A 25,370-nucleotide genomic window follows, 5' to 3' on the forward strand; every position below is an offset into this window, starting at 1 on the left:
AAGAAACTTCCAGGGTCCAGATGTTTTCCAATAGAGAATTTCTCCAGCATGTAAAGAATGAACACCCATTTCACAAGACGGCTGCCCGTGCCGAGAAGGGGAGGCAGAACTTCCCCACCCATTTTATGAGGTCACGGTCACCTGTACCAAGGCACAACACAGAGGACGTGCACATGAAGCCAGACGTCAACATGTCTCATGAATTTAGATGCATACGTTCTCAACAAAACAGTAGCAAAATGAACCAGTGATGTATTAGAACAACTGTACATCATGACCACGCGGGGACGGGGCGGGGGGCTGTCCTGGGGCTGTGAGGCTGGTTCGGCATTCAAATCCAACCAACGGCACCCTTCAGACCGGCAGGCCAGACGGGCCAAATCACCTGCGCGCCTGTTTCCACGCTGCTGTCTGTTTCTCAGAGAATCCAAGCTTCCTTCCCTTGCTAAGGTTACGTACCAACAATCCCACAGCATTAACTTAAGTGGAGAAATGTCACAGAGAGACTTTAGATGGACGTTCTCTATGATTCATTACAAGGTGAGGGTGCCCAGGGCCGGTGCCACCATTTAACATGGCTCTGGAGATCTGGGCAGTGCTGTGACTAAAGAAAAGGAAATAAGAAAAATAATGAACATCTACCTAGAGAAAGAAAACAGAAGAACCCCCAAACCCCAGTTGGGCCTTAGACAGCATGAGGGTTGGGGGCACTGACACGTACGCAGTAGAAAATCCCCATGAAACGCTGGACCCCGTCCCCTTCGCCAAACTCAACCATTAATAATAGCCCAGTGCTGACCAGAGCCTTAGCAAGAACACAGCCGATGAACCCATATTTTGTGTGTTAGGTACTGAACTTCGACAAGAATGTAGGCCAGAGGAAAGAAAATGATATTAAAAGATCATAAAAAAATTCTTTCAGAGTACTGGGTTGTTTCCTGGGAAAAGCTACGTATAAGAGGACCCACGCAACTCAAACCCGTGCTGTTTAAATGTCAACTGTATTAGAAAGTGTGCAGGACTTGGGCACGTTTTCCAGATCAGTTTTCAAAATTAATGGTCTTGTGCCCCCTGGGGCAGCACATACGTTAACATCGGAACAATACAGAGGTAAGCACGGCCCCCACGCAAGGATGACCCTCCGGCTGGTGGACTGTTGCAAGTCTCTGTTAGGGGGGCGCTTGTGGCCAGCACCGTGTGTTCTCCGCCAAGTGCTGAACCTCCCAATTCTACCCCTGAAGCCAGCACCACACTGTGTGTTAACTAACAGGAATTTAAACAAAACGTGGGCGAGAAAACGGAGAACAACAAACAACAAACGGGTAGTCTTTCTCTGTGCCAGCAAGAACTCTACTACATCTAATAAAATACAAATTACGATGGCTAAAAATATTCAATCTCTAGAAATTATAAAAGAATCCAAAATCCGTCTGTGGGGAAACAAAAGTCCGACACAGGAGACTGCAGATCCGAATGAGCACGAGACACCGCGCTTAAGGCGTGTTCACGTCTAACGCTAAGACGGGCGCCTCCTCATGTGACCGCAACGCAGGGTCAGCCGAAATTCCAGCTGGGTTTTTTCAAAGGAACTCAACAAGATGATTTAAAAATACATATAAAGACACAAAAATCTATGAATATTAAATTAAATTTTAGAGAAAACAAAGGGTGGGTGTGTCCTGCCAGATGTTAAAGGACCGTATTTTAATTTTTTGTTTTTTAAAGATTTTCTTTATTTACTTGAGAAAGAGAATGAGAGAGAGGCGGGGAGGCCGAGGGATGAGCAGACCCCGCGGAGCAGGGGCCCAATGCCGGGCTCGATCCCGAGACCCCGAGATCACCACCCGCGTGACGTCAGACTCAGCCGACTGAGCCACCCAGGGGCCCAGGGCCACATTTTAATAAAGACCTATCGAGGCTGACGCAGGAACAGAGGAACAGGCAGAGAGAAAATGACCGTTTGAAGATGATCACGCGTCTGTACGAGCCGCGGTGTGAGATGAGCTACAGAAATGAATGAATGGGGAAGCAACGGACTGTTTAGAGGGCGACTTGGGATTATGGAGCAGAGAAGAAAAATAAACTCGGGCCCCTTCCGAATCCCGGGCCCAGGACAGACTCCAGATAAAGCCCTGAACGTGCAAGTCAGAGACCAGAAGTCAGCGGACAGCAAGCAGCGCGAGGACGTCCTCACACAGAAGCACCGACTGCACGGAAGAGGCCAGCGGCTCTCGTCACCTCAAAATGCCCGTGTCTGCCCAGTGAGACGGAGACACTGAGGGCAGGTCTGCGAGCGTCCCGGCCGCGCGGCCACTGGGAGCTCCGAGGAAAATAAACCAGGAAGGGGGATTCAAACGGGGAAAGGGGAGAGGGTACGTACCAAGCATTTTCCAAACGGGGGACCCTAACTAGGACTTCAGGCTGATGGGTGACGCAAGGCAGGCACCAGCTCATGCAGGGCCGTGTTTTATTCCCCAGAAGGAACAAAGGGGAAATGCTTGAAGGGTTCCTCCTGAGAGTGCGGCCGAGCCTGGGCGCTGTTGGGGTGGAAATCCTTCAATACGATTTGACTTTTTAACCCTGTGCTTGTTTTACTTTGCTAACATTTTAAAATTCCATTTTGTTTTGAGAGAGAGAGCGAGCGCGCGCTCCAGCGCAGGGAGGGCCGGGCAAGCGGGAGAGGAGCAGAGAGAAGGCGAAGTCGGCCGCGTGCGCAGCGTGGGGTGCGACCTCCAGACCCTGAGATCACCACCCGCGCAAAATCAGGCGCCAGACGCTCAGCTCACTGAGCCACTCAGGGACCCCGCAAGGGTCTACTTTACATCAAGGGTCATAAAGGCAAAAACCCACCTGATCTCCGGGGGAACCCGTTCCCTGCCGCTTGCAGCTTCTGGGGTTGCTGGTGTCCCTCCGCCTGTCTTCATACAACCCCCCCCCTGCCCCGGGGTGACCTTGCGTGCCTGAGGGGCACCTCCTTTTGTTTCTATCTTAGAAGGACACGTGTGGGGGCGTCGAGGGCGCTCCGTTGTAATCCACGGCCATCTCATCTCAAAATCCTTAACGGCATCACAGATACACAAACCCCCTTTTCCAGAGAAGGTAAATCGACAAGTTCCAGGGATCAGGACTGGATTCTCTGGGTGGCCGTCGTCTGATCTCCTACAGGACACAGTTCTCTCAGCAGCATTCGTGGAGAAGACCGCCCTTTCCCTCGTGAATCGGGATTGCGCACCGCTCACACCAACTGGCCAGAAGCGTAAGGGCCGATTCCTGAACGCTCAGCTCTGCTCCACAGGGACCCCTCGAACCAGTACCATAACGTCTCGCTGACTGCAGGAGGTACCGTGGCAACTCTTTAAATTAGGTAGTGTAAACCCTTCAACTTTACTCTTCTTTTAAAATACTGTTTTGGCTACTATAGGTCTCTATTTTCATATAAATTTTAGGATCAGCTTGTTGATTTCTGCATAAAATCTGCAGGAATTTTGGAAAGGGCGGCACTGAATCTGTACATCGATGTGGGAAATCTTCCAGTCCAGGAACACGGAATGTCTCTCCATTTATTTAAATCTTTAATGTCTCGTAGCAATATTCTCTACTTTGTATACTTTTCAGTGTACAGGTCTTACAGCTATTGGTAAATTTACCGACTTATTTTAATGCTATTATTTATGGATTGTTTCCTTAATTTCATTTCACATTGCTGCTAATGCACAGAAACACGATCCCTCCTCATGTACGGGTCCGGCATCGGCCGGTCTCGTTAAACACACTTATCACCACAGCTCTTCAATCGGTGCCTTAAGAGTCTCTGCATATGGAGTCGCTGCAGATGAATTTACCCTTTTCCGGCCCAGTTCCTTCCCCGCTCCAGATTCTCCAGACAATCCGTGACTGGCAGTTAGGACTTCCGTACCCATGTTCAGGAGGGAAAGACATTCGTTTTCTTTTCTTGTAGTTGGTCTGGCTTTGGGGTCATGGGTATCAAACAGGATGAACAGAGACGGTCCCATCTCCTCCATTTCCCCTGAAATAAACCTGTGAATGATTGGTATTGCTTGTGTTTTAAACGTTAGATACAATTTACGAGTCAAGCCATTTGGATTCGGACAACTTTGGGAGAAGATGTGAAATTACTAATTCAACGTATTGGTTACCCTTTTACTCAGACTTTTCTTATGGAATCTGTTAGTCTGTGTCTTCCTCATTCACGCTGTCTAACCGGCCGGCATAAACTTGGGATCTCCTTCTGCAATCTTTCCAATTTCTCCGGCTCTGTCGCCCCAGGCTAGCCTGTGTCTCCGCAGTCCTGCAGGCTTTGTCAAGTTCCACTGATTTCCTCTGTTTTTCTGTTTTATTTCCTCTACTCTTTACTCCCTTCAGGCCTCATTTGCTCGTCTTTTTCCAGTGTCTTCGGGGAGCAGCTGAGGTGACTGACTGGGACGTTCCCCTCTTTCCTGACACGGCATTTAGAGCTCCGGAGCCTTCTGGCCCCTGCTCTCGCCGCGTCACGCCAACTCTTCCACGTGCCCGACTCTTCCACGTGCCGGATCAGCAGGTGTAAGAGGCTTCCTTTGCGGCTTCTCTTTGATCGCGGACTTGCGCTGCCGCAGCCTGTCCGGTTTTCTTTTGAGAATCTCCGACTGAATTGTGTTGCGGGCAGAGAACATAGATTTTTCTATGGTTTCAATCTTTAAATTTATTGAGACTTGGTCACAGCCGAGCACGCGGCTTACCCCAGAGGCGCCGTGTGCAGCGGGAGACCGTGTCCCGCAGGCTCCCGGCGGACGACTGCAGGGCGCAGGCCGGTGTCCGCGAGCTGGATCACGCGCCGCCCGGGCCTTCCTCGTGTCCTTTCCTGGCCGGCTGTCCTGTCAGTTGTGGACGACGGGTTTGCTCAAGTCTCCAACTACTACTGTTACGTGATCTGTTCTTCCAACTACGCTAGTTCTGCTTCAGGATGTCAGGTCGCTGCTTTTAGGGGCACATACACCTCTAACTGTTGTACTTTCACTTCACAGACACTTTTTATCATTCCAAAACATCGCTATTTGTACTAGTATTTCTTGTCTTAAGAGGCTTTCTGACACGGATACTGGTCACTCGAGCTTATGGTTCTCGATCGCGTGGCACATCGTTCATCTCCTGACTTTCCACTTCTTCGTGTCTCTGAATGTGCTGTGTCCCGGCATGGTCTGTCGTGTAGTTGACCAAGCTCAGCCTTTGGATGAAAGTTTTGTCCATTCACGTTCTAACGCGATCATCTCTATGGTTGGTTGGGCTTCTGCTCCCCGTTTCATGCGGATTTTGTACCCGGTTCTTCCTTGTATTGCTTTCTTTTCTGTTAAATACTTTTCAACTTACTCTTTTAATTCCGGTTTCCCCAGGTATTTCCTGATCCAATGGAGCGGTCCCCCAGCAGACTCTTCAGGAAGGGCTTGTGAACAGTACTCAGCTCCAACCTAACATTGTTTTCTACCAACCCCCTACCTGAAAGAAAGTCTGGAGACTTCACATTTCTTTTCCCTCAAATCTCTGGACAGTGTTGTTTTCTACGTTGCTCTGCAGAGACGACGCTTTACTGCACGCGTGCTCCGCCATCATTAAACCTTCCGGCCCCTCCTCTTCACGAGACACTGGGGAAGATCACGAAGGCTAGGTCTTCTCTACGACAAAACCCATACTGTAGATGTGTTAGGAGTGATTTTATTTGATGTCCTCGTAAGGACAGTGTTTTGGGAAGACAGAGATAACGGAGACGGACTTGGCCATAACCGTCCTCACACGTTCTGTCGTCTGGGATACTACGGTCTTGCGCCCACAAGGAAAGACGGCGTCAGGCCTGCACATCTGATTCTTGTCTTCTTTCATGGATATAAAAATGCACATTGTACGGTTTCTGTTACTGAAATACAGCCTACAACGGGGCAGCGCATTTCCGTGGTGCACAGACAAAGGCGTGTGGCCCCGTGCCGGAGTTCCAGCTTTGGAACACTGCTCTTCTCTGGCCCCGCTTGTCCGGGGCCCCACGTTTCCCGAGTTGGAGCCTGGCTGTAGCCAACGGCCGGGGAGCAGTCACCCGGCTCTTCCCACCCCGCGGGCACCTGTGCCAAGTGAAAACAGTCCCCCAGTGGCTTCCGTGCTGCTTGCCCCAGCCCGGTCACAGACAGAGCCCTCCAGAACCCCGAGTCTCCGAGAAACGTGTGCCCTGCTTCAGATTCGAGAGTTTTCTCTCAGCATCCTGCCTCACTTCTATACAGCTTTGTTGTTCCTAGCAGGTATGTTTTGTGGCGTCCATAACTGGATGTTGGTCACTGTGTAGTTTTAAAAGAAAGACTTTAGTTTTGCTTTTTTCTTCAAAACGCTGACTTTCCCAAGGGCTGAAGTTAACCACCGTGTGTTGTTTCCACCTTCTTTTCAGGAGCTTCTGTCATTTTTATTTTTATTTATTTATTTATTTTTAAAGATTTTATTTATTTATTTGACAGAGATCACAAGCAGGCAGAGAGGCAGGCAGAGAGAGAGAGAAGGAAGCAGGCTCCCCGCCGAGCAGAGAGCCCGATGCGGGACTCGATCCCAGGACCCTGAGATCATGACCTGAGCCGAAGGCAGCGGCTTAACCCACTGAGCCACCCAGGCGCCCCAACTTCTGTCATTTTTAAAACACAGCAATGAGTATCTAGAGGGTGAAATGGTGACTCAAAAAAGTTGCCATCACCACCTGCCCACGTCAGGCACAGCTTAGGGTGGCCCAGGCGCGACCAGCAGGAGCCGGCAGGAGCGCAGATACTTGCCACTGAAGAAAGGCACCACGACATCTGATTAATAATTTCTAAACAGACACTAAGACTACCACCCAATGTACGCAAAAAAGTCAAGAGACTGTTCTGTTGAATATATTACACGTGCAAATAGACTAGTTATTAGGAATGTAGGTTTATTTCATTAAAATATAAAGCAAAAGATTCATCCCCCAAGAGAGTCCCGTATCCTTTAAAGCAGCAGCAATCACAAGGCACGTATGTACGAAATACCTCCAGCAAAATAGAAACTAAACATTAAAAAATAGGTTATTCAAACAGACGTTGAAGACCATTTGTTAATATGAACACACACTATAAAAATGGCATTCTTATACATTTTTTTAAACAATTTTATTCCTTTACCTTTACTAAGACAAGAAACAATGGTGTAGTATTTACGCACAACCCTGTGGCACCAGGCACAAACGTTGACCAAACCTGGTTTGCTAAGGAAGAAACAGATCGCTAAAGAGCAACTTAAGAACGTTATGTTTAGTGCGTTCACATTTTCAGATATCTGAACTCCGTGAGCTCCCAGGAAAAGTAAATTTCCTTCACTTCGAGAAAGGCTGTAGTTTACATGTCCTCGGGCAAACCCACTCCACAAAAAGGACTACATTCAGGATATCCTAAAACATCAAGGACACGATTTCTATTCTGGGAACATCACAGTGACCCTCTTCCTAGGACAGATTAGAAATCAACACACAATAAATGTGAAGGTCCATTCTATTAAAATAAAGCCGTCCTCGACTTAAATTAGTGATCACTTAAGAAATACAGCGACTACACCCTCCCTGGTTAGGGATGTTAAGATTAGCTATCAGAAATGCCGGAACATCAAAATTTAGTGTATGTAAAAATTCTGGGATTCAAATATATCACAACAGGAAGTTTGTCATAGTCACACAGATGTGTTTCCTCATACATCAGCCGCCGCTGAGCTGTGCAGGACGAGGGCTGAGTCAGACCCTCGAGAAGGGGGCTGTGCCCCAGCCGGATGGCGTCCCTCCAGGCGCGAGTGCGGCAGAGACGGAATTCTAGGAAACACTAAGGAGTGCTGCGCGCTCTGCTACTGGAGAGACGAGATGAACGGAGGCTCCATCCCCGAGCAACAAAAAAGAGTATAAAATGCTAGCACAGTAGATGACCTGAATAGCACAGTTTAAATACCAGTTATCTGCGGTCATCAGTTCTCTTCTTGAAAACAAACCAGCTCCTGGGCTTTGAATGTGTTTCCTTTCTAAAGCCAGCCAGGATCCTCCCGCGGTGGGTGGCAAGTCCGCACCCACGCAGCCGGCGGCCACCCCCGCAGGTCCCCGCAGGTCCCCGCAGGCCCCGCCCAGATCACAAGGCTTGACGCGGGGGCCCGTGTGTGCGCTGTGAGGCGGCCGCGAGGCCCCGGCCTAGAGCAGCACAGCCCGGGCCGCCTCCTTGAGGGTGCGCGCGGCTCTCTCCAGCTCCTCGTCCGTCTGCTCCACCGTGACCACAACCCTGATGCTGGGAAATAACGACACAGGACATGGTCAGAGTCGTCTCCCGCACCTGCTTCGGCCCGTCAAGTCCTACTGGGAGGCGGCGCGGCCAGCAGCGGGCCTGCCGCCGACAGCCCCTCCTCACCGCGCGGCGCGTGCAGCAGGGCCGAGAGGGCAGGGCCTTCGGGGCACCTGAGCGGCCGCCAGCGGTCGGTCTTCCAGAAGCCCAGCCTGGACCTGCACGTCTGCACGTGCTCGGGACTTGTGTCACCCCGGACCCCCCTTCTCCAGGGCCCTCTGGCTCGTCCCTCTCAAGCCCGTGCTCTGGCCCCACAAGCACCCGAGGGTCTGGACACCACTGCCCGCCCTGCTAGAAGGGGCACCCGCGAGTCTGACACACTTGACCACACGTGAGGCCTGAGCACCGCCTGCTCTTGGCAGCCTGAGTCCCTTCCAAGCGGGAACGGCCCGCGCCCTCCACCTCCGGCCTCGCCGACCCCGCGCTGCGGCCCCGAGCACTCCCGTGTCTCCATCTTCAGCTCCCAGAAGTGCTGAGGAACGAGCACTGATCCTACATCAGGAGTCCGAGCGCTCCCCTCCCGCAGACGGCTTCTCGGACCTCTCCAGATCTTCCCCACTGCTGCCCGGTTTCCCTTGGGTGGTTTACACGTGTTTGCCAGCTCAAGTGCCACACGGCGCTCCGGCCAGCTGTGGGGTCGAGACCACTGTCTGGACACGCCCCTCCCAGGACGGCCCTCGAGGCGGACAGGGTCGGCACAGCGCGTGCAGCTTAGGGACGTGGCCGACCTCTGCGGACCGGAGCCCAGTCCTGGGGTCTCACACGTCTGGGTTAACTGAGGGAGGACAGCGCGTCCGGGGGGGGGGGGGGGGGGCTTCAGCATGAGAAGTTTCTAAATGGCCGGTTTAGGAACAGAAACCCGACGGCGTACTGTGTAGTACAGCACACACTCTTCCGTGTCCTGTCACAGCCTTCCCAACATCTCCAGAACAGAACACGTCTTATCCCGAGTCCTGAGAGGAGGAAACCCAGGTCCAGTCACCCTGTAACGTCCACCAACCTTGGCGGGGGGAGGCACTTCTCTTCCTTCTCCAGGTAGCGCGCCTGGGTTAGTGCGATGCCTCTGTTCATGCACTGCGGGAAGAGGAGGGACAGGTCGGCACCCGGGCTGCGGACATGGGTTCACTACAACAGGAGCGGACTCTGGGATGCGATCCGCCACCGCAGCGCTCCTTCCCTTCTCCAGTTACAACTGTGAGAAGGCAAAACAGCGACACCAGGACCCCAACCCGAGCAGCCCCAAGCGGCATGACCATCCTACGGCAGCGTCCGCTCCACGCCGCCCAGGGCACCGTGCCAGCCGTGTGGCTGTCTGGCACCGAGACCCCACTTTTAATCTGACTCCATTCAAGTAGCCACAGGTGGCCAGGGCTTTCCATTTTAAGCAAAGCAGAAGTAGGACACGGGGAAACAGTGCCAGCAAAGTCCTGGGCACCACCCTGAGGTCGGACTGCACAGTGACCCCGGGATGGTCGCAGGGACAGACCACTCCCATCCCAGACACCGGCAGTTCCTCGCATTCCGCACCTACCTTCGAGCAGGTCCTACCAGGCTACAAGAGTCTGGAGTCCCCACTGTCGGCGTCGCTTTTCCATACCACAACCATCTGCCAACATTTTTTTAAAAAATTTAAACATTCTCTCTCAAAATAAAGAAAGTATAAAAATCACACTGAAGTCACGGTTTATCAGGGTTTCTTTTCAGGAGACGAAAATGTTCTGGAAGGGGCGCCTGGGTGGCTCAGTGGGTTAAAGCCTCTGCCTTCGGCTCAGGTCATGATCTCAGGGTCCTGGGATCGAGTCCCGCATCGGGCTCTCTGCTCAGTGGGGAGCCTGCTTCCCCCCCCCCCCCCCCCCCCCCCCTGCCCCTCCGCCTACTTGTGATCTCTGTCAAATAAATAAATAAAATCTTTAAAAAAAAAAGAAAATGTTCTGGAGGGAGGGGGGTGTACAACCTTGCGAGCGTGCTCACAAACACTCGCATTTCTTGGTCTGTGAATTATGAAAAAGCATCAGTCGGAGCCAGCGGACTGATGAAGGAAGAACAGGCATTCCCAGGGCTGGGCAGTGAGGGTGTCAGCCCGAAGAGGGGCCACGCCGTCCGCGGCCAGGCTGCCCTCCCGAGGCCACACCCCCCACCGGAAACCCCCAGCGGCCCCACAGCCGACGCTTACGGACCCAACAGCTGGTGTGTGTGCTGGGGGAGCTAACCCTGAAAACATCTGGACTGGCTCTGCTCCTAGCCCTGGCCAGCTAAGAAACACAAACCATCGCTCAGTTTAAAAGCAGGGTCTTGTCCAGCCACTCAACAAGCCCCTGGCGAGAGCTCTGTGCTCTGCAGAGCTCACTGGAGTGTCCTCTCTCCGCACGACCAGCAGGGAGGCAGAGCCTGGGGCGCGGACGGACACAAGGACAGAGCACTCTTTTTTGCGCAAATGCAGTTTCCAGACTGTTTTGTCCCTCCCTAGACGCCCTGCTCCCGGATTCAGCTCTCATGAGGATTTCCTCGAGACAGCCGGTCTCGGGCTGGGGCCTCCGACGGAGTCTGGTCTCCGTGAGCTGTGCAGACTCTAGCCCTCTCTTCTGTTCTCAGGATGAGCAATGCAAGCATGGCCTGTGTATCCGATGCTCTTCTCGCTCACCCTCTGCAGCGTCTCTGGCACCCGTGGAAGGAACCCCACTGCCGGGTCTCTCATGGGAACGAGCGCCCCGGCAGCAGGGGCGGCCCAGGTCCCGCAGCGTGGAACCAGGGCCGACAGCCGTGCGGAGGGGGCCGTGTGAAGGAGCCTGGAGTGACGGGGCTTGTGGCTCCTGGAGGGTGCTCTGCAGAAGTCTGCATCCGGCCCCACACTGGACAGTCTCAGCGCACAAGCTCGCCTGTCACAGAAGCCACCGTGACGGCTCTGCCTTGTACGCCGTGTCCATTAAGCTTGCACTTAATTTATACACAATTCTGGTGCCGCACATAAGCACAGGGAGGCTGCACTTTCTCTCAGGTCTGTATGTACTCGAGTGACCGCGCGGTCCAAGTGCCGAGGTGGTAGAAGGTGTCTCTGGGATGTTTCATCCCGTGCGAGGGCGTCTGTCTTTCCTCACGCTTGCAGAGCTGAGCCCAAGGGAACTCCTGTGGCATCTCTGCACTCGGAAGGGGAGAGTCGCCGCAGCCTGACAGCTCACCATCTCCCACACCTCCTCAGCGGGAATCTCAGATTCTGCGTCTGCTTTGGTTTTACAGACGACCGACTCCAGAGGGCCTGCGTGGAGCCCTCCATGGTGCATCTTTCTAAGTGACATAGTTCACACTGTGGGACGCAGGACAGCTGAAGCAAGCTGGGAAGCAGAGGCTGACGTCACCTGCGTCTCCATACTGAGCAGCCACGCGACCAGGGACAAAGGCATGACCACGTGGCCACAGCCAGGCAAAGGGACACCACAAAGGACAGCCCTCGCCCTGACGTCCGGTGGCAAGAGCTCAGAGCAAGAGCCTTTGGAAGGAGCGTCAGAACGAGCAGGACAGAGAGGCAGAATGCAGCTGCTTTCATTCTCACATGCATGCCAGCTGGACCGAAGAATCAGGTACAGGCAGGGCCCCCAGCACCCTCCGCTCGCCCGCGGTGCTGCCTGGCCACTTCCGACCCTCCGTGAGGGAGGGCAGCGGGCAGCCGCGCGGAGCAAGTGAGCGGGGCCGGCTCCGGAGACGCGGCTCTGCTGAGCACGGACGGGCACGCGATCTTCCCCAGAGAGGCACTTCTCAGTTAATGATGAAGTTACAATTAGTGGTAAAATCACCTTCGGAAGATATTTAAATCGACCTCCAAATCAGGCCTGGTAAAGGAGCGAGTGGCCTGTCCTCCTTTTGGGTTACAAGACTACTCTGTCCGGTCTCCGGGCCACGCTGGGGGCTCAGCCCAGACAGCTGGCCCCGCTCTGCGGGAGCGTCGGGACTCCTGACGTAGCCCGCGCCTGTGCAAGCCTGGCTCTGGACTTGCTAAGCGCAGGGAAGGCTCCCAGTTCGACGTGAGACACGGCCTGGGTTCCGGGAAGAAGAACTACATACTTACGTGATTTACAATCTCCTGAAGCAGTTTAACGTCTTCTTCCCGACACCCGGTGCTGTCTGTTAGCTGCAGGTGAAACGCCGGAGAAAGGGGCTCCCCCACCACTTTCAACCCAGAAATGCTGAAAGGAAACACACACACAAGCATTAAGTCCCTTCTGGGCACCAGCATGTCCCACACCTAAGTAACCGACTGATGCCGGCGTTCATGGCAGCTGGTGGCTCTTCCAGGAAGCCTCACGCGGCGGCTCCAGCCCCGAGAGGGACAGCTGAAATCCACGCTCCTGCCCGGGGCCGCCGGTCTAGACCCTCCTGCAGGGCGCTCTGGGAGTGTGGCTGGGAAGGCGATCGCTGCCCCGCAGACGCCTCTGGCTCACTCCTGCAGGCGCTCCCTGCGCCCTGGCCTGCAAACCCCCCCTCCTCTGCCCCCTCCCTCTGCTCTGCAGCCGGTCAGGAAGCCAGGTCCCAGCCTGAGGACCGCTCCTGGGGCCTCCCTCCCAAATCCCTCCTCCAGGGAAGCGTCTACAGCCTTGTCTCCTATCACGGTTTCCTTCAGGACTCCCTAGGATTGATAATGTGCCTCAGTGACTATTTTCATCTTTCTTAAGACTTAACAGCATAGACATCTGTAGCTTCTCAGGTGGGGAGAGAGTTCTCCTTAGGAGTGAAATCCTGCATTTTCAAATGTTCACTATAGATGGCAAGAGAACCGCAGCACAGGTTCATTCAAAGTTCATTTTTATCTGATACTAATAATAGTTTGATTTTTGACTCATCTCCTAGGCTACAAATGGTGACATATTTGTATGACCTAAACGTTTTTAAAATTTCTTTAAAAAAAAGGCACTTTTATTTACTTATTTGAGAGAGCACACCTGCACGAGCAGGGGGAGCAGAGGCAGAGGGAGAAGCAGACTCCCCGCTGAGCAAGGAGCCCGATGTGGGACTCGATCTCAGGACCCTGGGATCATGATCTGAACTGCCCGCAGACGCTTAACTGACTGAGCCACCCGGAGGCCCCGAGCTAACATTTTCGATTGCCTCTGATTAGCCAGCTTCACTTAGAAGGCTCTGCTTCTCTCTCAGAATGAGATTAGCACAGAAGGTACTTCGTAGCACATTTAGGACTCACCAAGCTCTACTGAATGACTACTGTGCGTCAAGCATCGTGTGAGATGCCAGAAGCCAACTTCAACTGCCTTTAAAACCACCAATGAGCACTGCAATTTGTGTCTCCTCTCCTTAAATGTAATCAATCCTACTAGGACCTTTCAATAAACCAGGCTGCAGAACAGTGCCCCAAAATACACCGTAATCAAATAGGGATTCACTCCAGAAGCAAGCATGGTTTAACACCAGAAGAATCCTAACAACATAATTCAGCAAAAATCCATGATTTTTAAAAAAGCCTTGAAATCTAGGAATAATTTGATAAGTACCATGTACAGAAAACTTTCAGTATGACATTTCATACTTACTGAGGAAATGCTTTTGTACGGGGAATGACGGGGACATCACCCCTGTGACAGAAGATGTCAATAGTGTGTTAGCGACCTACACCAACGCAGTAAGAGAAGAAAAAGAACTAAGATGTCTGAGGCGCTGGCAGGAAGACAGAAGCACAGGACTCACACATCATCAGAACAGAATGAAACAGACCACCAGGAGTCTGGACAGACTGCTGGACAGCAGATCGTGAGGACAAAGTGCAAACTCCAGAGAAGACTGGCTACAAGGAGAAGCGACAACGGGCAGCTTGAGGAGAAGGTGGGGTCTTCCAGGGAAAGAGGCAGTTAGGAGACAAGACGGTGGAGTGTACCCAGTGCTCATCAAATGACTCCGGAAGGGTGACAAAAAAGAGGGGACAGCCAAAGGTGCTGGCCCTTCATGCGGAAGCGCTATGATGGCAGGAGACACTTCTCCAGTTGTAACTCCACGGAAGACTGGTCCGGATGCCCGTGCGTGTACGCACTTGTGAGAGAAGAGGGAGTCTGAGGGAAAGCAGTGGAGCCAGGCGGTGCGCGGACGGCGCAGTGCGTGGAGTGCGGGTGGGGCCTGGAGACCTGGCGGGAGGCAAAGGCAGAAGAGCAGGGAAGGGGCGGCGCCGGCCTCACGAGGTGCACACGCTGACACCACTAGACAGAATGCAGGGCCCCAAGTGACTCGAACATGCTGTACTGTGCTGGCATATGAATATTTTATAAGCCGAGTAACTGGAACCAACACGAATAATACCTCCTAGCCATAAATCATGCAAGAAGAACTTCTGTTACTGCCGTGTACACACCCAGAACGTCACTGTATCTGGAACAGCTGCGATCTGCTCATCTACTCACTGTCCTTGCCCTTTAGAAAAGCTTCCAGCTTCCACATCTGTCAACAGGTGGGACTTTCATGACTGAAAAGACATGTTTGCGCCGTAGGAAAGGCAAAGGGAATACCTCGGGCGGCGTGAGGTCATCTGTAAGACCAGGAATCTGCACGAAGGTGTGACCCACCTGAACTTTTTTCTCCATTCCAGAGAAATCTTAAAGAGTTTCTCTTGTGTAGTTAAGACAAACACAAGTAAAAATTCCTAAGGTTCATTTCAATTCCACCTGTTTTTCTTGTTTTAATTTAAAATAAAACTTAGTAACTATTTTCCAAGAACTATGGCCAGTACGAACCCACTGTCAACTAATTCTATAGCGTATAATGGTACCATTTTACCTGTGCAGATGTGACATAATGACATCATTTTATCGTTACAGATGTGTAGCGATTCTCCCACGTTCACCCGAGCGTGGTAGCATGTTTGGTGGTTATTTTCGCCTTTGTACTGTATATATCACTATACTGCCAGTGAGCTTGTCCCCTTTTTAGGAAAACAAAGTCATGGTTCTTCAACCAGAAATGGATGTTCTGGCTTCAAGCCCACAGACAAATCTGACTGAATGCAGTTTCTCCTTTTTCAGTTGTAATTCAGTTGAACTGATCTAAGCCTATTAAATATACTCAAAACCAAGAAGGTGACATTCAAAAATTTTCACTAGTTGTTTAAATATGGTACAGACAGACTTTAAGTTGGTTGAAAATATAGAAAACTTACCCTTGTAAAGCTTTATGAATTCGTTCGCACTTTTCCTTCAAAACTAAAAAAATACCTGCATGGAAAAAAAAATGCTCTTGATAGTGTATCTAGAAGATCTGATATTACTAATGTAAAAATATTTTTCAAGATTTTTAAAGTTCATCAATAGAAATGCTGCCAACCCTCCTGCAGACCACTAGCACACAGACAGGAACACTGCTGGGGCCCGAGCCCTGGTCACCGGCACACGTGCCCTGGCGGCTCCTTACCCAGTATCAGCAGAATCTGAGAGGAGGTTTTTCACAACAAAACAGTGGCTCTTGTTCTCATCAGATGCTACAAAGAATCTGGCTAATAAAAGGGTACAAATACATAACTTTCTGGACCCTGAACAATTTGGTAAAAGATAAACACTGTAGTAATGTTTTCTATCTTTTCCTTGATATCTACATATTTTATCCATGGAAAATAAAAAAAAAAATAAAATATCTAGCAAGAGGCAGGAGCGCCAGGCCTTCTGAGAAGCAAGCTTATGAATGTGCACCCAGAAACACTCGTAGTTCCTGATTCTCTGAACTAAAACTGTTAAGAACTTAGGAACTTAAAAAATTCTAAATTTAGAAACACCAGGTCAGGCTCTTCATTTCTGTTTTAGGCTTTGTGAGGAGTGCTGCCGCAGCCTAAAGGCACATCTGACATTTAGTCAAACTGGCCCAGTAAGGAACCTTTAACGGTTGGTAACCGGGTTTGGCCGTGGTACCAACTCGTGAGTCAAAGGCTGAAGGGAAGAAACCAGGCAAGCTAGAAATCATACTCCTGAGATCCAGCAGTGCACTTCAGCTAACTTCTCCAGTGACGACTAGCCCAGAGCCGCCCCTCCTCCTGGCACTGCTGCCCATCCTGGGAGCCAGCCCTGCTCCGGCTCTGGCTCGCCTCCTGGGCGGGGAGCAGCTCTACACGGATTCCTGAGGCTGCATGAGGTCTGCACCGCCACTCTCCCTGGGAATGCCGGGCAGCGCCACGCGGTGGCACAGCTCTGGGAGGGAAACACTTTCCCTCTAGCGAACTCCTCTGAGAGCACGCCAGCAGCCTGTCTGACGTCACTGCGGTGCCCGGTGTCCTGGGTTCGGACGACCATACCTGGATTCTCCTCCATGATATTGAGCGCCTCGATGGCAGCGGCGGCCAGCAGCGGCGGGAGTGAGGCTGAAAAGCAGTACCCCTGGCCAGAAAGGCGCTGAGAAGAAACGCACAAGTTAGAGACACAGGTATGCTGCTCTCTTTTTTTGGCTAGAAACCTTAACGGCCCCAGATCTGCACCATCTCTGACGGGTGTGTACAAAGAGTAAAGTGCTAGGACCCACACATGCACACAAGTTACACTTGTGACACAAATAAGACTTTCTTAAAAAGGGAGGTAATTTCGAAAGTAAATACTGAGCGACTCTACTAACAAATCAACTTTTAAATAAAAACTGTGGGGAAGTAAGTCAGAATGAAATTCTGTGACTGGAAATCACATGCTGACAACTTCTCACCACGACCAGTGTGACCCCTGGTTTCAGTCGTTGCTCGTTTTCCAAAATGAACCCACCTGGTGGTCAATCACGAACGACCTGCCGCAGCAGAAACCTCCGACGGACGCGAGGGAATTCTCCATGTTGGCGCTGATGAGGTCGATATCATCGATCTGCCAAGAAAGTGGAACCGCAGTAGTCATTCCTCAATTTAAAAAAAAGTTAAAGACAGACATCCAGCCTGCAGACAAAGGTTCGCATTGATCAGGTCGACATCTCAGGGAAACAAAGCACCCACCTGCAAACAAAGGATAAACCACACAAAATTCATCGTTACAAGGAGAGATGTTCCGAAGTGCACCTCCGGAAAGGCGCCCACTTTACTCTTTTTGGCCATTTCATCCCGCACGCACGATTCATTCACAGTGGCAGGAGAGAAATTAAAAGAAGGTGAAATCCCAAACTGCTTCATACAAAACATATTCAGAGGAATAAAATAGTGGCCCAGCTGGCCTTCCCTCGGAAGGTGCCTGAGGTAACAGAAACTAGTCGATCAGAGTTTGAGCATTTTATCCCTACATTCAATTTACTTTCAACTTTTCAAAAATGAAACCAATTACTCTGTGCCCTGTGGGCTCCTGAGTCCCCAGCATCTTCTCAGGTCCGCGCCCCGCGGACTCTCACGTTCTGCAGCAGCGTCCGGTCTGCACCCCGGACACGTGGCAGCCATTCTGAGTCACTCACTGATGGCCGCGATGACAGGTGGTCTGAGTGCATCTGGGGGTTCCTGAATGGTCCACACACCCAGCAAGGAAATCTGTGCATTCTTTCTAAAAAACCTCGTTATGAAATTTCAGTCACACAGTAAGTACAGAGGATAGAGAAACAATTCTCACCGCCAGGTTCAGTAATTACCGGCTCGTGAACCACCGTGCACCTTGCACTGCCCTCATCGTTTCTCTGCAGCAAACCCCAGACTTCACACAGTTCCAGCTGTGAACGTCTCAGTGTGCACTTCTAAAGGACATGGACCTTTCCAAAACCATAGTCACAAAACTACTCTCACACCTAAAAAGTGAAAAATTTCTTAATATCGTCACATACTCTGTGTTCAAACACCTGTCTCACAAAGCTTGCTTTCTGCAGAATTTGCTGGAATCAGGACCCAAATAAGGTCCATATTATGCACTTTTCCTCACTGCATTTATCACCAAATGTCAGTCTGTCTTTGAGGAGAATGTGTCAATCTCATTCTGTGTGATACTCGTCCGGCTCTCCATTTTTCTCTGGACCGTACTGCTGGTGGGATACAGGTAATCTCTGATGATTTTTCATGTTCTTCAGTTCAACTTCTTTTTTTTTTTTTTTTTTTTAAAGATTTTATTTATTTATTTGACAGACAGAGATCACAAGTAGGCAGAGAGGCAGGCAAAGAGAGAGAGAGAGAGAGAGCGAGAGAGACGGAAGCAGGCTTCCCGCGGAGCAGGGAGCCCGATGCGGGACTCGATCCCAGGACCCTGAGATCATGACCCGAGCCGAAGGCAGCAGCCCAAACCACTGAGCCACCCAGGCGCCCCTTCAGTTCAACTTCTTAACACAGGTTGCAAAACTTTTATGCACAGGATCTGCAGGAAAGTTCCCTCCATCCCCACCGGTCACACAGTGGTGGGTGAAGACAGGTCCTGAGGACAGGCTGACGTTGCTTCCCCGGGGTTCCAGGGCACCAACCATTAAGGTGGGGCAGTTGGGGCTCCTTTCCCACCAGCAAGAGAACACGTGCCCGACTCACTCCAGCCGGCTGGAACCTCGAGCCTGTGCATCGTCTGTGCCGGCACTGCTTCTGACTCTCTAAAGAAGGCATGACTATCTAACACCCATAAAGGGAAATAACAGGATTCAGAATTATAACTACCAGAAAGTATATCATTCCACTGCCACCATGGTATTTTCTAAAGGATGACTTTAGGGAATTCTCATTGATTTTAAGAAAAACATGTTCAAATGCTGCCGAGTCAACAGACCACAATGCTGTGAGCAGCCACCATGAGCTCACGGGTCCCGCCCCAGATGAGAACTTACACTGATCCCGAAATGCTCGGTGACGCCTCGGCCGTGCTCCCCCAGGACTCCGAACGAAAGGCTTTCCTCCAGAAAGATTCTTGCTTTGTATTTGTATTTTAGTTTAACCTAAGTGGTAAACAGAGCACAGCTTTAAACTACTGACGATCTGCGCACTAGACAATATCCTGGGAAGACAGACCTAATCCTAAAGCTAAAGTAGAGAGGAAATAAAAGCACGACAGGTGTTCCTCACAGACCTCACAGGTCTGTACCTGTGCATCAGCCATTTGCTAAAGTTTCTTCGTAGTCAACACCCAAGGTCTAGGGCAGAGCGGCAAGGCCCCTGCACACGCCCAGCTGAGTCTGCCCCCTGCTTTGGCCCGCGCTGTAAAAAAACCCTTCGTCAGGGGCTTCTTCATTGCCACGGTTCACATTTTGTGCTGTGGCTGGTGATTCTGTTTCGGACGGCCCGAGCACAGAGCACAGCGCTGAAGCGCCGTCTCGCGTCTCAGGAGAGAACAGTTTGTTAGACCAGCTGCAGGTCAGGCACGAGTCGTAGTGCCGATGGCCCTGAGCTCCGTGTGAAGGAACCAACAATACATATAAAACTGGGGCGCCTGGGGGGCTCAGTCGGTTCAGTGTCTGCTCAGCTCAGGTCAGGATCCCAGGGTCCTGGGATGGAGCCCCGCCTCTGGCTTCCTGCTCGGCAGAGAACCTGTCTCTCCCTCTCCCCTTGCCCCTCCCCCTGCTAAATAAAATCTTAAAAAGAAAAATAATGAAAAAACAAAAGACCCTCTCATACGTGTTAAATAAAGTGTCTTCGAAGAAAAAAGACATAAAACGAGGTTAAATACTGAGCGACTGACGGAAATGCTGTGACCAAAGGCATAGGATGAACAGCATTAGGCCCAGGAGCCGCAGTTCAGCATCTGCAGCCCATGTGCATGACATAACCACACACGTGTGCTTTCTAGAACCCAACTACCAGTGGCCCTTGAACAATACAGGCTTGAACTGCACAGGGCTGCTGAGATGTGGATGTTTTTCAATAAATACAGTCGAGCACTGTAAATGTATTTTCTCTTCCGTATGACTTTCTTTTTTTTTAGATTTTTTCTTTTAAGATTTTAAAAGAAATCTTTTAAAAGATCACAAGGAGGCAGAGAGGCAGGCAGAGAGAGAGGAGGAAGCAGGCTCCAGGCTGAGCAGAGAGCCCGATGCGAGGCTCGATCCCAAGACCCTGGGATCATGACCTGAGCCGAAGGCAGGAGCCACCCAGGGGCCCCACCATATGATTTTCGTAACATCTTCTTTTCACTAGCTTATTTTAAGGACAGAGTGTCTAATCAAGTGACCTACAAAATATGTGTTGATCAGCTGTTGATGTCATAGGTAGGGCTTCCAGCCAACAGGAGACTATGAGTAGTAAAGTTTTTAGGCATCACGAGTTCCAACCCCTGTATTGTTCAAGGGTCAACGGTACCACGATGACCAAAACAGGCTGAACTTCAGATGCTCTAAATTTAACTCAAGAATGCAGACAGCACAATGCCCGTTTTTGAAGACGGAGACATAAAGATATATGAATGAAGACATGTAATCTACCTGTTAATCACTGGTTTGATGATATGTAAAACTCCTGAGGAAACGTGTATCATTCTTCCCTCCGTGGCACTATGTTTTAATTTGAATTCATGGCACTTTTTAAATCCAGAAACAGCTTTCATTAATACGCCTTTCCGGCTCTCTTCCTCATTGCTTTCGGTCTTATAAGACAGTCTTTTCCCAACAGAGGCTGAGATGTCTATTTATCTGTAGGTTCTTCTGTGACTTTTTTGTCAGCACAGCGGGACGCGGACACACACACGCCCGCATCCAGCTTTCTCCCCTCCAGGGTTCACCCGATTTACCCCGAACACTACGAAGTGATCAGTTTCACGAGTGAATTAAAGTCTAGTGATTATCAACCACTAAAATTTCAGTGGATTTTTATTAACAATGGATAAGCTAATCTGGGAAGAATTCTCTTTTCAATACTGTTTCCATTCATTAATAGTTTTATGAGTGAGAAATTTTCTAAGAATCATGTTTTAGAATATTTCTAATACTCTTATGACAATACTGGTGCACAAACACACAGACCAGTGAAACAAAACAGAAACCCCAAAGTCCAGCCCTAATCTGTGTCCTGTCATCTCTACATACTCAATGCTAATGTGGATCCGACCTGTCCCTTCCACTGTGTATTTCCTTTCATGGCTTGGGGGCCTCCGACCGTCGCTAAGGCCCTCCACTGCTGCCGTGCTGACCACGCGATGCTGCGATCTTTTGGCCACCATCACCCCGATATGCTTCTATCAGCCTTTGGCGTGAAAATAAGAGGAAAACGGACACATCTCTTCCATGGTATTTAAAAATGTATTTAGATTTCCTCAAGAAACTGAAAAACTTTAAAAATAAGACATGAAACCCTTATTCTGAATCCCCACTCAACTGACCGACTCAGGTTCCAGCTCACAGGCTGCGTGCAAAGGCGGTTCACCGCAGGATCACCTGGACTCTGTTAAAAGGATGAAGGGAAACCACACGACCGACTCACCAACGGATGCAGAAAAAGCACCAGACAGAATCCAAACCCGTTGTGGTATAAACACACAACACACCAGGACGAGGGGCAACTTCCTCAACCCAGTAACGGGCATTTATGGAAAACACGCCGCTAATATCATAGTCAGTGGCCGCAGCCTGCAAAGCTTCCCCCCTCGCCACTCCTAGTCAACACCGTGTGGGAGGTGCTAGCCAGAACAGCGAGGCAAGAAACTAAAGTAAAATGGAAAGAAGAGGTAACACTATCTGTACGCAGATTCCAGGAGCTCACCGACAGAACATTCCATGATACAAGGTCAAAACACAAAATCAGGGGTGCCTGGCTGGCTCAGCTGGCAGGACCCAAATGCTGTGAGTTCGAGCCCCGTGCTGGGCATGGAGAATACAGTAAAAATGAAGTCCTAAAAAAATAGTAACAATGAAATAAAAAATACAACTGTAAAATCAGTTGTATTTCTATAATCTGGCAGTTAATCCCTAAAACAAGTCCATTTATAACAGCATCAAAAAGAATGAAATACTTACGAATAAGTTTAACCAAAGAGATGTCTGACGTGATGGTGAAAGAAACAGAACACTGCTGGAAGAAACTGCAGGAGATCTGGGTAAACGGAATATTTCTGTGTCCGCGGACTCAAGGACTCAGTATTAAGATGGAAATACTCCCAAAGCCATCTACAGATTCAATACAATCCTGATTCAGTACGATCCCGATCCAAATTTCAATGGCATTTTTTTTTTACAGAAATGGAAAAGCTGATCCTAAACTTCAAAAGGAATCTCCAGGGACTGCAAATAACCAAAACAACCTCAAAGTTAAAGAACTCACATGCCTTGATTTCAAAATTTACTATAAAGCAAAGGAATTGAGACACGGTGATACTGGCATGAGGCCAGACATACAGACGACGGAGCAGACAGGAGAGTCCTGAAAGCCAGAGAGTCCGTCTCTCTACGGCCAATAGACCAGGACCACCCCGGGCAAGACAACAGTGCCTTCAGCCGACCGTCCAGGGACAACTGGAAACCATATGCTGAAGAACGAAACTGGACACACACAAAAATTAAGTCCAAAGCGACCAGACGGGGCGCCTGCGGGGCTCAGTCCGTTACACGTCTGCCTTCGGCTCAGGTCATGATCCCAGGGTTCCGGCATCAAGCCCCGCGCTGGGCTCCCTCTTGTGGGAAGGTCCGCTTCTGCCTCTCCCTCTCCCTCTGGGCTCTCTTTCTCTTTCTCTCAAATCAATAAATAAAATCTATAAAAACAAAAACAAACAAACACCGAGACGGATCGGGACCCTGCAACAAAGCTAGAACTACGAAACGCTCCGAGGAGAACACAGCCGTGTATCTTCCCGACTCTGGATTTGACAACAGATTTCTCAGCCAGGACACCAGAAGCAGCAGCTACGGAAGACTCGACAAACTGGCCTTCATCAAATCACAGGCTTCAGCGCATCAAAGGATACGAACCAAAGAAATGACAAGACGACCTCCAGAACGGTGGGGAAACACTTGCAAGTCGCGTAGTCGGTGAGGGGCTCGTGTCCAGGGCATGGGAAGACTCCTGTGACGTCACGGTAAACAGACAAACAGCCCAGTTTGAAAACGGGCGAAAGACTTCTGAAGTCTCTTCCCCAAAGACACACTAAGAGCCGCAGAACAAGAAAAGAGGCTCGACATCGTCGGTCTTCCGGGAAGGGCAGTCACAACCACGTGCTTCACACCTACCGGTGCGGCAAAAATCGGAAACAACAACAACCGAGTGTCCGTGAGGCTGTGGGGAAACCGGCGCCCTCCCGCGCTGCGGGCGGGGCAGGGGCTGTAAAATGGCGCAGCCGCTGCGGAAAACTGTGCGGCAGGTGCTCAGTAAGCGAAGCACATTTGATCCAGCGACTGTGCGGCCAAGAACACACACGAGAGACCGAAAACACGGATTCAAACCAGTGCTGGTACGCGAGCTCACAGCAGCCCCCCGGCAGCCGGAGCGCGGCGGCCATCCAGCCCCCTCGGCACAGGAGCCACGCAGTGCGTCCCCACAGCGGACTCGCGCTACGAGGAACGCAGGACTGGTGCGCGCCGCACACCGGAGGAACCGCGAAAACACGGGAAGTGGAGGAAGCCAGACACAAAAGGTCACGGAGGGGATGATCCCGTTTATCAGAAATCTCCAGAACGGGTGAATCCAGAGACAGAAAGCGGACTGGTGGTTGCTGGGGGCTATGGGCAGGGGAACTGGGGAGGGGCTGCTGCGCGGCAGGGGCTACTGGGAGAAAACCAGACGGCCGACGGCCGCCAAACACGGAGCCTGTGCCACACGCGGAACTCTCTAAAACGGCTCCTTTTATCTCGCGTGAGCTTCACCTCAGTGATCGAGAAATCTCGCAGTCGTGCTTTCTAAACCCAGTAGATCGCTTTTCCTGTTCAAGGAGCTGTTCTGGGGTGCCTGGGTGGCTCCGTGGGTTAAGCCTCTGCCTTCAGCTCAGGTCACGATCTCAGGGTCCCTGGAATAAGCTCCATATTGGGCTCCCCGCTTCTCCCTCCTCCTCTGCCCCTCCCACGGCCTGTGCTTTCTTTTGTTCTCAAATAAAGTAAATAAAAGTCTTTAAACAAAAAAACTGTATCCTTGTAAGTCAATTACACCTCAACACAGTAGGTTTTAAAACGCGGAGTCCTGATCACTGCTTGAAGACCGGGGTGGGCACGTAGCGCCCATCTGCTTCCCGGGGACGTGAGCGCCCGTTGTGCAGGCAGCGCAGGCGTCCGACAGGAGCGTCCACACACCGCCCCGTCCGGGTGCTGCGACGCCCGCTGAGCGTGCCGCCTTACCAGCTCCGGGAGAGGACAGACCTTCCCGGTGTTCATGTACAGCCCTTCCACGACGATGAAACGTCGGGTGACCCGAGCCTTGCGAGGATTCTTTAAAAGGAAAAAACAAAACAAAACATTTTAAATCTCAGTAAGTGCAAACGCAGAGTCGGTTCCATGCTCCGGCCGGACAGAATCTACTCGCCGGACAGCGGAGCAACAGGCACCTGCGTGAGTTTCAAGTTCCAGGTTTCAGACCGTGTGACTTTGAGACAACAGCGCCGTCTCGTCTCAGGTGTCCCAGTTCGGCTGCCCATGAGGTCACCGCACGCGTGCACACACACACACACAGACACACACACATGCGCACACACAGACACACGCACGCACACACGTTATCTAGGGGCGCTGCCAACGCCGAAGCAGGACCACACCCCCACACCCAGAATGACTGGGGCCGCCCAGGGAAACTTGTGGGGAGCTGCCCGCATTCGAGGTCACCGCGAGGCCAGGACACCTGGACTGTGCACTGGTCACAATGTCCGGCCGGGATTTGCTCCCTCCGGCACCCACCACGTTTGCGGAAGACAGAGCGACAGTGAGCACGGCCGTCCCCACAGAGGGGCCGCGACAGAGGCCGTGGGGACACAGGAGGGCACGAGGCTGTCGTCCTGCCGTGTGTCCTCCGCAGACGCCGAGACGCTCCGTGAGAAGCAGCGGATGCTGTCCCCCGTGCCGACCCCGGAGCCCATCCCGTCCTCCCGCACCGTCCCGTCTGGTAAAGTCCACCAGGTCGTCGTCCCGGCGCGCGGGAGGCCGAGCGGACGCTGCTCCGGAAGACACAGAAGTGTCCCACGGCCGCGGAGGGCCGGTCCGCCGTCCTCGGCCGCGCCG

At 51.4% G+C, this 25,370-nt stretch overlaps 1 protein-coding gene and 1 non-coding gene across 2 annotated transcripts in view; one reads left to right on the forward strand and one right to left on the reverse strand.

Annotated features, from left to right (window-relative positions):
• Positions 1-1,064: 1,064 nt before the first annotated feature.
• Positions 1,065-1,168, forward strand: LOC132025257 (U6 spliceosomal RNA). Its single transcript, XR_009406513.1, has one exon. It is a non-coding gene; the product is annotated as a U6 spliceosomal RNA (small nuclear RNA).
• Positions 1,169-6,920: 5,752 nt separating this feature from the next.
• The window catches only part of SPTLC1 (serine palmitoyltransferase long chain base subunit 1), a 44,630-nt gene continuing 26,180 nt past the window's right edge, over positions 6,921-25,370 (reverse strand). Inside the window, exons 8-15 of the mRNA XM_059412115.1 lie at positions 24,498-24,587; positions 19,080-19,187; positions 17,078-17,173; positions 16,624-16,720; positions 15,502-15,556; positions 12,418-12,535; positions 9,358-9,431; positions 6,921-8,303 (exon numbers count right to left, since the gene is read on the reverse strand). Coding sequence (XP_059268098.1) covers positions 8,210-8,303; positions 9,358-9,431; positions 12,418-12,535; positions 15,502-15,556; positions 16,624-16,720; positions 17,078-17,173; positions 19,080-19,187; positions 24,498-24,587 — 732 coding nt within the window. The 3' untranslated portion in view covers positions 6,921-8,209. The remainder of the gene's footprint in view (positions 8,304-9,357; positions 9,432-12,417; positions 12,536-15,501; positions 15,557-16,623; positions 16,721-17,077; positions 17,174-19,079; positions 19,188-24,497; positions 24,588-25,370) is intronic.

The sequence above is a fragment of the Mustela nigripes genome, chromosome 9 (genome assembly GCF_022355385.1).
Source record: "Mustela nigripes isolate SB6536 chromosome 9, MUSNIG.SB6536, whole genome shotgun sequence".
NCBI classification, from domain to species: Eukaryota; Metazoa; Chordata; class Mammalia; order Carnivora; family Mustelidae; genus Mustela; species Mustela nigripes.